Below are 14,443 nucleotides of genomic sequence, written 5' to 3'. Positions count from 1 at the left end.
CTGAATTTATTTGGAGTTCTCAGAATCAGACATGCTACTTGTAGACGTGTTTGTATGTCACGCATTTATTCTACTCCCACACAGTTGGACCCCTGACCCACTTCTTGGTAAACCTTGCTAAATTGTGATCAATGATTTCTCATTGTGGAGTATATATACAATCAGTTTGATAATGTTGTTTTTGAAGATTTACACAACCCTTTTTGTTCTATAGTTTTCCTGTTTTGGCATTATTTGTCAGCCATCACACACAGTATATGAGCATGGAATGAGCATGGAGTCAGCATGGAAAGAGCATGGAATCCGCATGGAATTCAGTGCCTTGGATCTGGTGTCTATAACATTTATTAGAATACAATACCATTTGACCAATTTTCCTTACCATGAATTACATTATCCAAAATTGTAGCCTCATAGAGAAGAAAACATATCTGGAATTGACAGGTTAGTGTTGGGTTTCACAACCCTCTTACCCTAAAGTAAACACAGTGGCTTACTCTGTTTGTTTTGGGGGCAGTGCTTACCTGAGATAAGGGCTTAAAAACAGCAGCGTAACATTGTATTGCTTAGTTGTGTGAAGCAGAAGAGAGGCTCAACGAGGACAGAGGTCAGTCCAGGTATCATGCCATTCAGAAGTCCATATTTTGCATACTGTATGTAGCAGAGACTATGGCTATGTTCCTTGCTAGTGATACATACGAAGAGTTGTAATGACCATCACATCTGGAAAATGAACTTCTGACATCGGCCTCTCTCTTGGAACTCTTTTTAGGTGATATTTGGATTACATGATGCAGAGTCTCTTGACTCTGTGGCTGTGTGCTGCTCTGCCAGTGCTCCTATGCGCATCGCCTCTGTTAGTAGAAGGGGACAATGATGCCTCCAAGATCTGCAAGCCTGCACCACACTGGGAGATCAAGGGCCATGGGGTACCCATGAAGGAGCTGCTGGGAAATGTAGTTGTTCTGGCTCTGCTGAAAGCCAGCTGACACTTCTGCCTCACACAGGCCTCCAAGTAAGAGAGAAGTCTTCCGAATCTGTCTTGCATAACATTACTGTAGACCTACTGCAACATACTGTTATTATACCACTGTGCAAAGATTTGGTATAGAAATCATAAAGATGTAATAATAATGTATTTACAAACAAATGTATGTAAAGTTGTTGATGTAATGCTGCTGGTGATCCATTTCAGATTTATTGAGAGCAGCCTTCCCAAACAGTAGAGAGAAATTATCTGAATTATGAAAGAATGGGAAATTAGTAAATAACGCCATCTAGTGGCAATCAAGTGGCACCTCGTCATGACTGATCTGCCATTGTCCTGTTGCTGCTGAGTAGACTAGGAGGCCTGCGTGACAAGCTGCTCCGCAGCAACCTGACAGACGTGTCGTTCCTCATCGTGAACGAGAGGGAGGCCCAGTCCAGAGCCATGTACTGGGAGCTGAAGAGGAGGGCCCCCCCGGGCATCCCTGTCTACCAACAGGCCCCGTTACAGGACGACGTCTGGGAGGCCTTGGATGGAGACAAGGACGACTTCCTGGTATATGACAGGTAATAATGGAAGGTAACACTGCTGCTATTACCTCGCTTTCCAACCAAGGTGCAGAAATTGAGGCGCAAAAACCATGATGACCCATGATAACATCTGTCAGAGAGAGGAGGGGTTTTACTTAAAGGTCCAATGCAGCAGTTTTTTTCTCAATATCAAATGATTTCTGGGTAACAATTAAGTAGGCCTACCTAATGGTGATTGTTTTCAATTAAAATGTAAACTTTTTGAAAAAATACCTTCTTATCAAAGATACATTTCTCCAGCAATAATTGTTCTATGACTGTCTGGGAGTGGTCTTGAGTGGGGAGGGGAAAACTGAAAACGAACAGTTACTGGCAGAGGTTTGGAACTCTCTTTCTTATTGGTCTATTAACTAATTTACAGACCAAAACACCATCCCACCAAAACATGCTGACATTTCAGTCTGTCTTTTTAAACAGCTCTTACACTAACAGGGCATTATCATCATTTTCACAATTTCACTCTTTTGGGTCTTAATTTAAATGGAGGATAGGCAGGCAATGGAACAGGGATTTTTCCAAATAAGAGGCACTTCCGGGTTGGATTTCCTCAGGTTTTCGCCTGCAAAATCAGTTCTGTTATACTCACAGACAATATTTTGACAGTTTTGGAAACTTTAGAGTGTTTTCTATCCTAATCTGTCAATTATATGCATATTCTAGCATCTGGGCCTGAGAAATAGGCCGTTTACATTGGGAACGTTATTTTTCCAAACATAAAAATTCTGCCTCCTAGCGTCAAGAAGTTAAACAATAAATAAGTCATTTTTTCAACTTCCACTGTCCTCCAAGAGTAACTGAATTACTTCTTCACTTCAATATGACAGATAAGAGCCATCAAAGAGGCCCAAAATACTGTCATGTTGTTTCTCAAAATGATACATCTCTCATGAATAAGGAATGGGCTTGTATTGATTGAAGGAAACCCGTCAGCCCTAATCTAAAGCTTATCACTGCTCTTTGACTTTAATGGTATGAAGTATCTATCAGGTTTTATTGAGACATTTTCTATCTACAGAGATCTTTAGAACTGGTGTGACACCTCATTCGTGTGGCCATGTAATGTATCTCTCTCCTATCCCCTCCTCTCTCTGACAGATGTGGGAGACTGACGTTCCACATAGTCCTACCCTACAGCTTCCTCCACTACCCCTACATAGAGGCAGCCGTCAGAGCCACCTACCACAAGGACATCTGTGGCAACTGCACCGTAAGTGAAAGCACAATTCTTAAGGGAACTGCAGACATTTCATTTCAGTTTGGCTTCTCAATTGAAAACACTACTGTCTGCAGAAGTGCTCCATAGAAATAGAATTACTAAAACAGGAAAACACCACATACTCTTCTCTTTCTAGAAATTCTCTATGATTTGGCTTTGTAGCGTAATAAAGGTTCTGATTAGTGAACCAAATAATAGAGATCTCTCTGCGGATCTCCTAGGTGTATTTTTAGCTTGTACCTATTTTGTTAACTTTAGTTTGTTCTACTCTTCTACAGGTGGACTCCAACACAACCTCCTCAGCTAGGTGGAACAGCACCCAGAGAAACGAGACACTGAGCAGTTCAGAGATGCGTGTTAACGAGACAGACAGCACAGTGGTTGATACAGTGAGGTCTATTGATGTCGATACCGTCAGCAACCCAGTTCCAATTGATGGACGCCAGATGTCGTCTGAGGGGGGTGGTAACATGTCACACATACATCACCAGCATCATCAGTACGCCCACCACCAGCAGCATCATCAGCACCACCACAATCATGGGTCAGATGCAGATAAACAGGACTCCAATTAACATTGTCTGTGTCGTTTCTGAGATGAGTAATTGTTAATTAGCATGGTGGTGGTGGTGGTGGCTTGTGTCAGTGACTTGACCGTCCGATAAATAGTTTTGTATGAATTAAATTTGATTTTGTCTGTACCTGTCAATTGTGTCTGATAAGGCAAACCTGTACAGTAAACTGGAATTATTTAGGCCCTTGAAATACAGTATGTCTTCCCTACATGTGGTCTGGTGACAGGTCCTGCTCTCCTCTGCAGTTTATGAAGTCTGCAGGTCAAACCTTACGAAGGTGTCTGTAGACAGATGCTGTGCTAAGGAAAGTTGGACTGACAGTCACCGAACCCATGCAGGGCAGTGTGCATGACTTCAGGGTATACTTGCCAACGTCTTGACTATATTTCCTATTCATTTTGCAACTAATTTCATGTATGTTTTCATGGAAAACAAGGACATTTCTAAGTGATCCCAAACTTTTGAAAGGTAGTGTATATATACATATATGATATATACATTCCGGACTCCGACATAAGATTTACGTTCCAGGTTGCTGGTTGTTCCATGATTAGATACTGGTTATTCACAAGCAGGTAGCCTAAGCCTACTATGTTCTATATAGCTAATCTGAATTCACAAATAAACTTATGATTATGTTGTTGTATTAATGTAATCAAAATAATTTCAATATGTTGTGTTTCTATGTAATAAAGGGTGGGGCAGGGTAGATTTATTTTGCTTGTCTGGAGCAGTGGTGGGAAAAGTACCCAACTGTCATACTTGAGTAAAAGTAAAGATACCTTAATATATAATAATTCAAGTGAACGTGAAAGAACACCCAGTAAAATACTACTTGAGTAAAAGTCTAAACGTATTTGGTTTTAAAAATACTTAAGTATGTTAAGGCTGTCGCTCTCCTCATCCTCGGACGAGGTGAGGAGAGAAGGATCTTCAGACCAATACGCAGCTTCAGGGAAATAAGCCATCTTTTTATTTATAAACGACAAAACTGAATAATGATGGCAACACGAAAACAAACACTTTACCAAACTTTACAAAAACAAGAAAACGACGTAGAACGAAACCTGAACATAAACTCACATCACTAAATGTTAACTCACGGACAGGAACGTTACATCTAAACGCACGAACAGCCAAACAACCCCGTAAGTGAATAACATCGACAACACGAGAGACATCACAGGAGACAATCACCCACAAACAAACAGTGAGAACGCCCTACCTAAATATGACTCTTAATTAGAGGAAAACGCAAACCACCTGCCTCTAATCAAGAGCCATACCAGGTAACCCAAAACCAACATAGAAACAGATAACATAGACTGCCCACCCAAAACACATGCCCTGACCATAAACACATAAAAAACAACATAAAACAGGTCAGAACTGTTACAAAGTATCAAAAGTAAATGTAATTGCTAAAGTATACTTAAGTACCAAAAGTAAAAGTATAAATAATTTCAAATTCCTTGTATTAAGCAAACCAGACGGCACCATTTTCAAAAAATGTTAAGTTACGGATAGCCAGGGGCACGCTCCAACTCAGACATCATTTACAAACAAACATGTGTTTAGTGGGTCCGTCAGATCAGAGGCAGTAGGGATGACCAGAAATGTTCTCTTTATAAGTGTGTGAATTAGACAATTGGCCTGTCCTGCTAAGCATTCAAAATGTGTACTTTTGGGTGTCAGGGAAAATGTATGAAGTAGAAAGTACATCATTTTCTTTAGGAATGTGGTGAAGTAAAAGTTGTTAAAAATATAAATAGTAAAGTACAGATACAGATACAGTACCAAAAAAAATGACTTAAGTAATACTTTCAAGTATTTTTACTTAAGTACTTTACACCACTGGTCTGGAGTTACTGTCAGTGGATACAGGGAGGAACCCGAATATGAATACATCATCAGCAAAACTTAAAAAGTAGAAATAATACGAGTTTCATAAAGTGATCTAAGACAAGCACCCAGGGCAGACAGTCGGGAGGGAATTCGTAATGCAGTTTGGATCTAGTCTGACTCTGAGCTGATGAACAACTCTGTTGCTCTATCACTGATGTGCCAGAGAGCCGTTGGTGAGCTGAATTAGTTGAATGAGTCTTACCTTGCTCCCACTGACCTGTGAGCCATACATTGTTAATGAGCAGTAGGGCTACATCTCAGAGTCATTAAGTGTTTGACTTGGACTGAAATAGGTGCCGGTACTGGTGTTGGGTGCCGGTACTGTTTATATTTAGGTGCAGGAGCTCCACAATACTTTTGAGCTAATTATTCTATGAAGAACAGGAGCTCAAGCATTAGAACATTTGAGGTGCCGGAGTACTGGTGAGCTCCTGTCTAAATCAAGCACTGAGCGTCAATATTGTTTCACCTTTATGTAAACTCATAGGCTATTTCCTAACAAATAATAGGTAAATGTTACTGTTTGTGTTTGGGCCTATATCTATTTACTATTCTTTGAAACCATACATTTATTCAAGTTAAATAGTTTCTCACAAGTGGGCAAGGCATGAAATAGATAGCCTAGGGCTCGGCTATAGGCTAAAATACCATGCACAGCAGGTGGATTACCTCATTGCCGCGGGGGGTGATGGTAAACGACAATTCAGCTCACTCATATCGCCATCAACACTCAGAGAGAATGCTGCGCTGGATGGCGGACAAATTCAACCATGGTTAGATGGTTTGCGACCATCAGATCTGCAATTTGTGCATTCCGGTCGATGAGTGCAGCCTACGAAGTAAGTTCTGTTAATCTCGCACCTGAAAATAGACAATTACAGCCTATTATAAATGACTTTCGTATGACAAAATCAGTTAGGCCTAGACTAAATAGTTATTTTGTCATTCCTAAAAGGAATGTCCCTCTAGCCTAGACTGTAGTGGTATAACCAAGAGAAATACCTTCATAATTGTATCATCACCATTATTATCTATACCACTATTCATGCCAACACCTTGTTATTTCATAAAGAGCTATACACATTTCTGTGAGAGAGAAAAAATCATAAAAGTGTAACTCTTGTAGGCGACAGAGAGTTAAAATACAGAAGAGGTTATCCGAGGTTCAATATGCTGTGTCGTTGTGTCAGGGATTTTCTAAATCCTCCTGAAGCAAGAAGCTAAACCTACTTTAGCTTATCCAGCCGGCCGACTGATTTGAGTAGCCTATCAACAAAACATCTCAGATACAGTATTTCTGTGCGTGTTTTGCAATTGTGACCCTTTTCATAATTTACCAATCTGACGTTAGGTGGCAGTACTGTCGCTTGCATAGACATCCTTCTGAAATCTGCTATATGAGTTATAAAATGTAAACTTCTAGGAGCAAATAATTCACACCAACTATTTGGATAGCTTCATCAGAGTGAATATTTACTTTATATAATGTATAGTGATAAAATGCATTTAACTCATCATATAATGCATTTTTGCAGCGTTTAGGGATGGCCACAACATGGCAGAAAATCCAACTGTTCTACCAAGGGGTGCTAGATAATGGAGGTAACTGTGCCCAGCTTCTAAAACCAGACAGTGCTGACTGAAGTTACCAGTGCATGACCAACATATGTAAATCATTGCTTCACCTATCCATTTTCCTATCCTATAGTAATGCGGTCTCTGTGTGCTTTCAGACAAAAGAACTGACAGCTGGTTGCTGGTGTACTCACCTGTGCCAATCACTTGCATCTTTCTGTGCTACCTGCTCCTCATATGGGTGGGCCCCAAGCTGATGGCTCAGAGACAGCCAGTCAACCTCAAGCCTGTGCTCATCATTTACAACTTTGCTATGGTCTGCCTGTCCGCCTACATGTTCTATGAGGTATGGAAACAGTGGAAAGCATGGATAACGTGTAGCTATTTTACTCATATTGGATGTGCTTTGGATCTATTGTACACATTACAGTACCTATCTACATCCTTGTTATATAGTGTATGTGTAAATAAGTGATGATGAGTAGCTATTTCTCTACCTGTAAGCATGTAGTATTTTAATGCATTTGACTCTCTCCTCAGTTCACAGCGTCATCCTGGTTGGCAAATTATAGTATATTATGTCAGCCTGTGGACTACAACACCAGCCCACTGGCAATGCGGGTAACTCATATCCACTGCAATGCTTTGCAATTGCCTTAATGTACATATACTGTATGTAAATGGTTTCTAATCTTAACCTACTGCTGAAATGTATCTTCTGTGTGTTCTGAACAGATGGCCACGGTCTGCTGGTGGTTCTTCTTCTCCAAAGTCATCGAGCTCAGTGACACTGTAAGTACACATCAGGGATTCTACTATCCCAGGTTGAAGCAAGAACGGTGTGCTCTTATTACATCTCTTCTATCAAGACATCTTTAATGTGCTGTCTTCTGTCCATGTGACTGTAGCTAATTGTGTTTCTTGTCATATTCTTGTATATCTGTCATGTTTGATAAATAAATGAAATATGACACGTCTCTTCCAGCTTTTCTTCATCCTGAGGAAGAAGAACAGTCAGCTGACGTTCCTGCATGTCTACCACCACGGCACCATGATCTTCAACTGGTGGGCTGGGGTCAAATACGTGGCAGGAGGCCAGTGTAAGGGTTGTCACATTACTACAGCCGAGACGGTGATTCATTTACCCAGTGTTAGACCCAGACAGTTCTGTCCTATATGTAACAGTATGGCACTGCACAATCTATTTCTTGTGTCTGCTACCTGCTCAGTCTTGGTTGAAATAATGAGTAGGCTATTCATACAGGACTTGTTCTGTAGGAGACATACAGTACACACACCCACACATTGAAATGCACCTGACATTTCAATGAATCTGGAACACATGCCGTGATACCTACAGTGTCCTTGGAACTGTTCCATACCCCTGCTATTTGAAAAGGACATTTGCAGTGGTCAAAGCAGTGATCAAAATAGACCAGCTAGGAACAGAACGGCCAGGATTAAGACAAGTTTTTGGCACTAAGATGCTGTATAATTTGTTTAAAATGGCGGTGAGTTTGCAGAAAACAGCTGGCGAAGCATCTTAGTGCAGCATTTGCCCTCCTTTTGGTTTAAAGATAGTCAACACAGCCTGGCTATTTATTTTCACATTGCATGTACTAAGATGGGCAGATAGTTAGTTACGCCTTGAGATAAAATAAAGGATGAATCAAAACCTTGTCATTCAATTAAAGAACCCAGCTTTAGAAACAAGTTATAAACAACTGACCTTGTAATAAATGAAGAACTGCTGTAAACTTATGACTGAAAGAATCGCCCAATCTCTGTGTATTGTGTGTTCTCCTCCCTCTAGCCTTCCTTATAGGCCTTATCAACTCATTGGTGCATGTGGTGATGTATCTATACTATGGGCTGGCAGCGCTGGGGCCTCACATGCAGCAGTATCTGTGGTGGAAGCGCTACCTCACCTCCCTGCAGCTGGTGAGTAGAGTCGCCTTGATGCAGAGCCTCTGCTACAGTATGGCCTCCAAAATGGCGCCCATACAGTACATTCACTAGAGTCTAGATAAAACAAATGTACATTTACTTTATATCCTGTAGGGGATTTTACCCTAAGAACCTCAAAGGGCTTTAAAACCCCTTTAATGTTAAGTCCCCTATATTACCGGTTCTGACTGACATGTTGCTATACAAAGCACTATGTGAACTTCACAGGGTCCAGTGCCTTATATTGGCAGAAAGCCCCATCCGTCTGCTCTCCACTACCACTCTGTCAGTAGATCTGGCTTGAAGTATACGTTTTCATACCCCACATTAGCATAGGGAGTGACATGTCACATTTTCTGGCTTATCCAGACAAATAATAGATTTGCTCTCCCTCTGAGCAACTGAGACGACATATTAAAGGGGAGAGTCTAGCGATTTCAGCTATCGTGGTTTCATCTCACTGTGATATTCTCAGCCGGATTTAGAACTCTCAACATGAAAACATTGCAAATAATTTCATAGAATTGAAACACGACCACTTTCTTTTGGTCACAGAGGGACAAACTCACTTTGTGTGTAAAGAAAGCTGAAGTTGTAACGAGTCTGCAGCAATTCGAATGGCGTTGCTCAGAGGAGGCTTGGCAGAAAATGCTCTGTCTTCAGTTACATGAAATGGGGCCACATTTGTACTGTCACTAAATGCGATCATATTTATTTTACAGTTAAAATAAATATTAAATCTCATAGTAAGTTGTTTCTAATTGTATTTAGTTATTTAGAAAGCATTTCAGTCATTTCAAGAGCTATTCCACTTTTGTTGAACATACAGTACCAGTCAAAAGTTTGGATAAATGAAAATATATTTTAGATTTTAGATTCTTCCAAGTAGCCACCCTTTGCCTTGATGACAGCTTTGTACACTCTTGGCATTCTCTCAACCAGCTTCACCAGGAATTATTTTCCAACAGTCTTGAAGGAGTTCCCACATATGCTGAGCACTTGTTGGCTGCTTGATGGTTTTTGCGACTGACCTTCATGTCTTAAAATAATGATGGACTGTCGTTTCTCTTTGCTCATTTCATCTGTTCTTGCCATAATATGGACTTGGTACTTTACCAAATAGGGCTATCTTCTGTATACCACCCCTACCTTGTTACAAAACAAATGATTGGGTCAAATGCATTAAGAAGGAAAGAAATTCCACAAATTAACTTTTAACAAGGCACACCTTTTAATTGAAATGCATTCCAGGTGACTACCTCATGAAGCTGGTTGAGAGAATGCCAAGAGTGTGCAAAGCTGTCATCAAGGCAAAGGGTGGTTACTTTGAAGATCTCAAATTTAAAAATATATTTTCATTTCTTTAACACTTTTTTGATTAATGCATGATTCCATATGTGTTATTTCATAGTTTTGATGACTTCACTACTTTATATAGAAAATAAGAAAAACCCTGGAATGAGTAGGTGTGTCCAAACTTTTGACTGGTACTGTATATTTTTATAATATTTGTAATATTTACTTGAGCTTGTGTCCTCGAAAGTAAGTACACTTCAGCAATGTACAACTATGTTTAACCAGACCTTCCTAGAACTATGCAGCAATTAACTAGTTATTGTTTATGGCCATCTCAAGAAAAATAATTACTTTTGGGTATGTCTATTTCGGCAAAAATCTACATTTTGCATTATCAGCTGGAATCCTTAATTGAAACAATAACAAAGCTGTCTTCCCACCTGTGTTTTGGTAAAACGTTGAGGGATGGGCCTGGAGAACAGGACCCACTCTCAAATTCAAAGCAAGAGCTATGTATGCAAAGACTGACGATCCATGATATCAACATGATAGTTTTAGCCATGTTTTGAGATCATCACTGACCTTATTAACCCTGAAGCCTTATTGTAAGACCCCCGCTAATAACTGTTGTGTGAAGACAATAGGATCATACTGCATGTACTGTATGAAGCTGCATCAGTGCTGAATACGTGAACTATTTTTATGGGCTCTACAACTGTGTACTTTCAATGTGGTCACACTAGAAGCCCACAACTGAGCTTTCTTCTTATTGACACTGGTTATGTTGACCCTCTGTGACCCCAGCTCCAGTTTTTCATAGTGACCATCCACACCAGCTACAACCTGTTCACTGACTGCGACTTCCCAGACTCCATGAATGCTGTGGTGTTTGCCTACTCCCTCAGCCTCATCGTACTCTTCAGAAACTTCTACTATCAGAGCTACCTCACCAAGAAGAGCAAACAGACATGAGACACGGATGTAGAGGCAATTATTACTTATTTTATTAAATTGGTCATGTATGTTTTTTAAATATTTATTGACCCATCACGTTTAAGTAAAACAGGTCTCTATCCGCTGGACATAAGCTTCTGTTTGTTTCTGTTCCAGCCTCCCCTCCAACCATTAGGGTAACACACACACACTCAGGGAGAGCTAGCCCTCACCCATTCCCTCCCATCCCCCCTTAGGTCATTAGGGATGAAGTCCCAGCCACGCTCTGGCGACTCTGCCAAATTGAAATAAACCTGAGCAGGCCTCCTGCTCTTCACTCCACTTATTTATCTAATCTCTCTCTGTGACACTTCATTTGTCTTCGGAGTCATTGGCTGAGAGGTTAGCCAATCGCAAGTCAGCTGGCAGTCTAAAACCGCACCCTGTGCCCCTCCTACTCTCTCCCTCTCTGACTCTGTTCTGTGAGTCCCAATAACTCAACTAGGTGAACCAAACAAGTGTGCTCGCATACTCCCTTAGAAGACTTTTGCTTGAAAAGAAAAAAAAGTGGCAATAGTACTGTTTGTCCACCTTGAGATGCCGTAGCCAGTATACACTTCCTCAAATTAGTCAGTTATCTTAATCTAAGATAACTCAAAAATTCTGTAATTCATTTAAAAGTTTTTCATTTAGAAGTCGCTAAGATGTTTGGTGCAGTATTTCTCAAGGGAACTATTTTTTGCATGAAAACAAGTCGTCTATCGTTGTGAATGACAACAAACACTTGAAGAATCCCTACTGCTGACCAATGAGGCGTAGACTTCAGCTACCGAAATTCTGCTTGCCTCAATAATTTTTTTGTTCTTATGAACAGCCGAAAAACCTTTGCTAAAGAACAAAACGAACAAAAACGTCAAAATGTCTTTATAATATATGCACAAACTGTTTTGGATGGAAAGCCTGCAGACGCCTTTAGCTGATCCTGTTTCTAGTGTCTATTTGAACCATTCAAGTGAGGATGACTTTGAGGGGGTTTCCATCTTATGTCACTACTTTATGACTTGTGAACAGTAAAGCCTAATTTCATTACTCAAACTGATAAACCTGTTTCCCTTCCTTCTTTGAAAGTCCTTAAAGTCGAGTGACAATTAGTGTCTGTCCGTATAGTGTCACCAGTGACTGACTGTTCTAGTTTTCCATCCTGAGTGTGTAACTCTCGCTATTCATGGGTTCTGGAAAATGACGTAGCTTGAATTGCAGTGCATGTGCTCAGTCTGTTGTGTTGAATTGCATGACAGCTGTCTTTTAAGAAAGCAGTTCAACAACAATCACTAAGAGTTCAGTCAAGCAGGCACTGTGACGTCTTTGTGACGCGTGTCATGACCAAGGACAGAGGGGCTTTGTGGCCCCATGTAAAGTAGCCGGTTTGAAATGTCTCTGGTACACTCTTAGCCAGCAGCATACCACCCTGCATCCCACTGCTGGCTTGCTTCTGAAGCTAAGCAGGGTTGGTCCTGATTGGTCTCTAGATGGGAGACCAGATGCTGCTGGAAGTGGTGTTGGAGGGCAAGTAGGAGGCACTCTTTCCTCTGGACAAAAAATATCCCAATGCCCCAGGGCAGTGATTGGGGACATTGCCCTGTGTAGGGTGCCGTCTTTCGGCCTGGATGTTAATGTCACGCCCTGACCTTAGAGAGCCTTTTTATTCTCTATTTTGGTTAGGTCGGGGTGTGACTAGGGTGGGCATTCTAGTTTTGTTATTTCTATGTTGGCCTGGTATGGTTCCCAATCAGAGGCAGCTGTCTATCGTTGTCTCTGATTGGGGATCATATTTAGGCAGCCTTTTCCCACCTGTTTGTTGTGGGATCTTGTTTTTGTATAGTTGCTTTGAGCACTGCAATAATGCATGTTTGTTATATTCTTTGGTGTTTTGTTTGTAAGTTTCATTCATTCAAGTTTCATTATTAAATATAATGTGGAACTCTATGCACGCTGCGCCTTGGTCCACTCATTTCAACAACCGTGACAGTTAAACGGGTGTCCTGACTCTCTGTGGTCACTAAAGATCCCATGGCACTTATCGTAAGAGTAGTGGTGTCCTGGCTAAATTCCCAATCTGTCCCTCATACGGTCACCTAATCATCCCCAGTTTACAATTGGCTCATTCATCTCCCCTGTAACTATTCCCCAGGTTGTTGCTATAAATGAGAATGTGTTCTCAGTCAACTTACCTGGTAAAATAATGGTAAAATAAAAATAAAATTGAAAAAAGGTGCTATCTAGAACCTAAAAGGGTTTTTTGTCTGTCCCCATAAGAGTACCCTTTTGGGTTCAATGTAGAATCCTTTTTGTGTTCCATGTAGAACCCTCTGTGGAAAGGGTTCTACATGGAACACAAAGGGTTCTACCAGGAACCAAAAAGGTTTCTCCTATGGGGACAGCAAAATAACCCTTTTGGAACCCTTTTGTCTAATAGTGTTACAGACCATATCCTGCTGGCGAGATGACCGCTGTTTTCCTCGCAAGTATGAGTGTGACATCTCATACCCCACAGCTTATTGCCAGATGCACATTTGGACATATTTTTCACTGGAATCAGCTTGCAGTATTGCTCTGGGGGCATGTGTCCTCTCCCAGCAATATATTGCTGTCAGTCTTCAATCCCAGCCATCCAACACCACATGCCTGTGCTGATGTGTATAAAAACAAACCCTTGAGTCTCCTTACTCCTAAGAGCACATTTTCATGTCTGTACGTTGTGTTCACACAAATGCCAGATAAATAAATGATAGCCAGTATTTTCCACCACTCTCATTTTAATCAAAGTTTGACACAGCCGACACTCCTCCTTGGCTCTCTAAGCCTGTCACATAATATCTGACAAGATGTCCTCTTGGAACTTGTCTTTTAATGTGACTCGTCTGGGAGAATGCAGTGGTCTACAGCCACAGTGATTTACAGTAGGGGCCTCCCCTCCTCAACGTTCATCCACTGACTGTCTTGTGTAATAAACAAGTGACAGGTTCCTGGGTGTGTGGTTAAATGTCAGTTTCCCTGTGAGACAGGAGATGAAGGCCATCCTTTAATGCCACTGTCACTTTAAGTATCGGAGGCTTCCTCTGCTGCTGCCATTTGATAAGGGGAATTGAAAGTGGATGAAAGCACATTAATTTGTGGTGAGAGAGAGGTTGGAGGGAATGAGAATCGCTCCCCTAACTCCCCTCTGTTTCTTCCTTTCTTTAGTTTAGCATGTCGTGGTTGTGGCTGATATTAAGGGATCCATCTTACCTTCAGTGGCTGGTGCCAAATGGTTTGGGATTGAGCAAGGGGTCATTTGAATCACTTGTGTCCAGTCCTCAGCTACTCTATGCTGTTCTAGGTATACTGACAAACACCCATACCCACTCTTCCACATGAA

The 14,443-nt window shown here is 41.1% G+C and overlaps 2 protein-coding genes across 3 annotated transcripts; both read left to right on the top strand.

The window, feature by feature from the left end:
• The first annotated feature begins 507 nt into the window (after window positions 1-507).
• On the top strand, window positions 508-4,015 carry LOC129814098 (selenoprotein Pb-like). 2 transcript variants are annotated; one of them, XM_055866888.1, is made up of 5 exons: window positions 508-607; window positions 773-1,015; window positions 1,342-1,554; window positions 2,674-2,785; window positions 3,073-4,015. In XM_055866888.1, exons 2-5 carry the CDS (start codon window positions 789-791, stop codon window positions 3,367-3,369), a joined length of 849 nt encoding a protein of 282 aa, XP_055722863.1. In that variant the 5' UTR covers window positions 508-607; window positions 773-788; the 3' UTR covers window positions 3,370-4,015. The 2 variants fall into 2 exon arrangements, with proteins under 2 accessions (XP_055722863.1, XP_055722864.1); XM_055866889.1 differs by having other exon boundaries at window positions 530-617.
• Window positions 4,016-5,859: 1,844 nt separating this feature from the next.
• LOC129814597 (elongation of very long chain fatty acids protein 4-like) lies at window positions 5,860-11,250 on the top strand. The gene is made up of 8 exons (XM_055867771.1): window positions 5,860-6,113; window positions 6,810-6,876; window positions 7,008-7,195; window positions 7,390-7,470; window positions 7,585-7,641; window positions 7,835-7,949; window positions 8,663-8,790; window positions 10,897-11,250. The coding sequence occupies exons 1-8, from the start codon at window positions 6,045-6,047 to the stop codon at window positions 11,062-11,064; spliced, it is 873 nt and encodes a 290-aa protein (XP_055723746.1). The 5' UTR covers window positions 5,860-6,044; the 3' UTR covers window positions 11,065-11,250.
• The last annotated feature ends 3,193 nt before the right edge of the window (window positions 11,251-14,443 follow it).

The sequence above is a fragment of the Salvelinus fontinalis genome, chromosome 17 (genome assembly GCF_029448725.1).
Source record: "Salvelinus fontinalis isolate EN_2023a chromosome 17, ASM2944872v1, whole genome shotgun sequence".
Taxonomy (NCBI): Eukaryota; Metazoa; Chordata; class Actinopteri; order Salmoniformes; family Salmonidae; genus Salvelinus; species Salvelinus fontinalis.
The sequence above is the reverse complement of the archived record's forward strand: the minus strand, read 5'-3'. Positions and strand labels throughout refer to the sequence as shown.

Bases quoted from the DNA above. Each gene is read 5' to 3' on its own strand.
- LOC129814597 (XM_055867771.1), top strand. From the start codon at position 6,045: ATGGTTAGATGGTTTGCGACCATCAGATCTGCAATTTGTGCATTCCGG. The intron at 6,877-7,007 runs GTAACTGTGCCC...GTGTGCTTTCAG, and splicing joins AGGGGTGCTAGATAATGGAG to ACAAAAGAACTGACAGCTGG. The intron at 7,950-8,662 runs GTAAGGGTTGTC...TCCTCCCTCTAG, and splicing joins ATACGTGGCAGGAGGCCAGT to CCTTCCTTATAGGCCTTATC.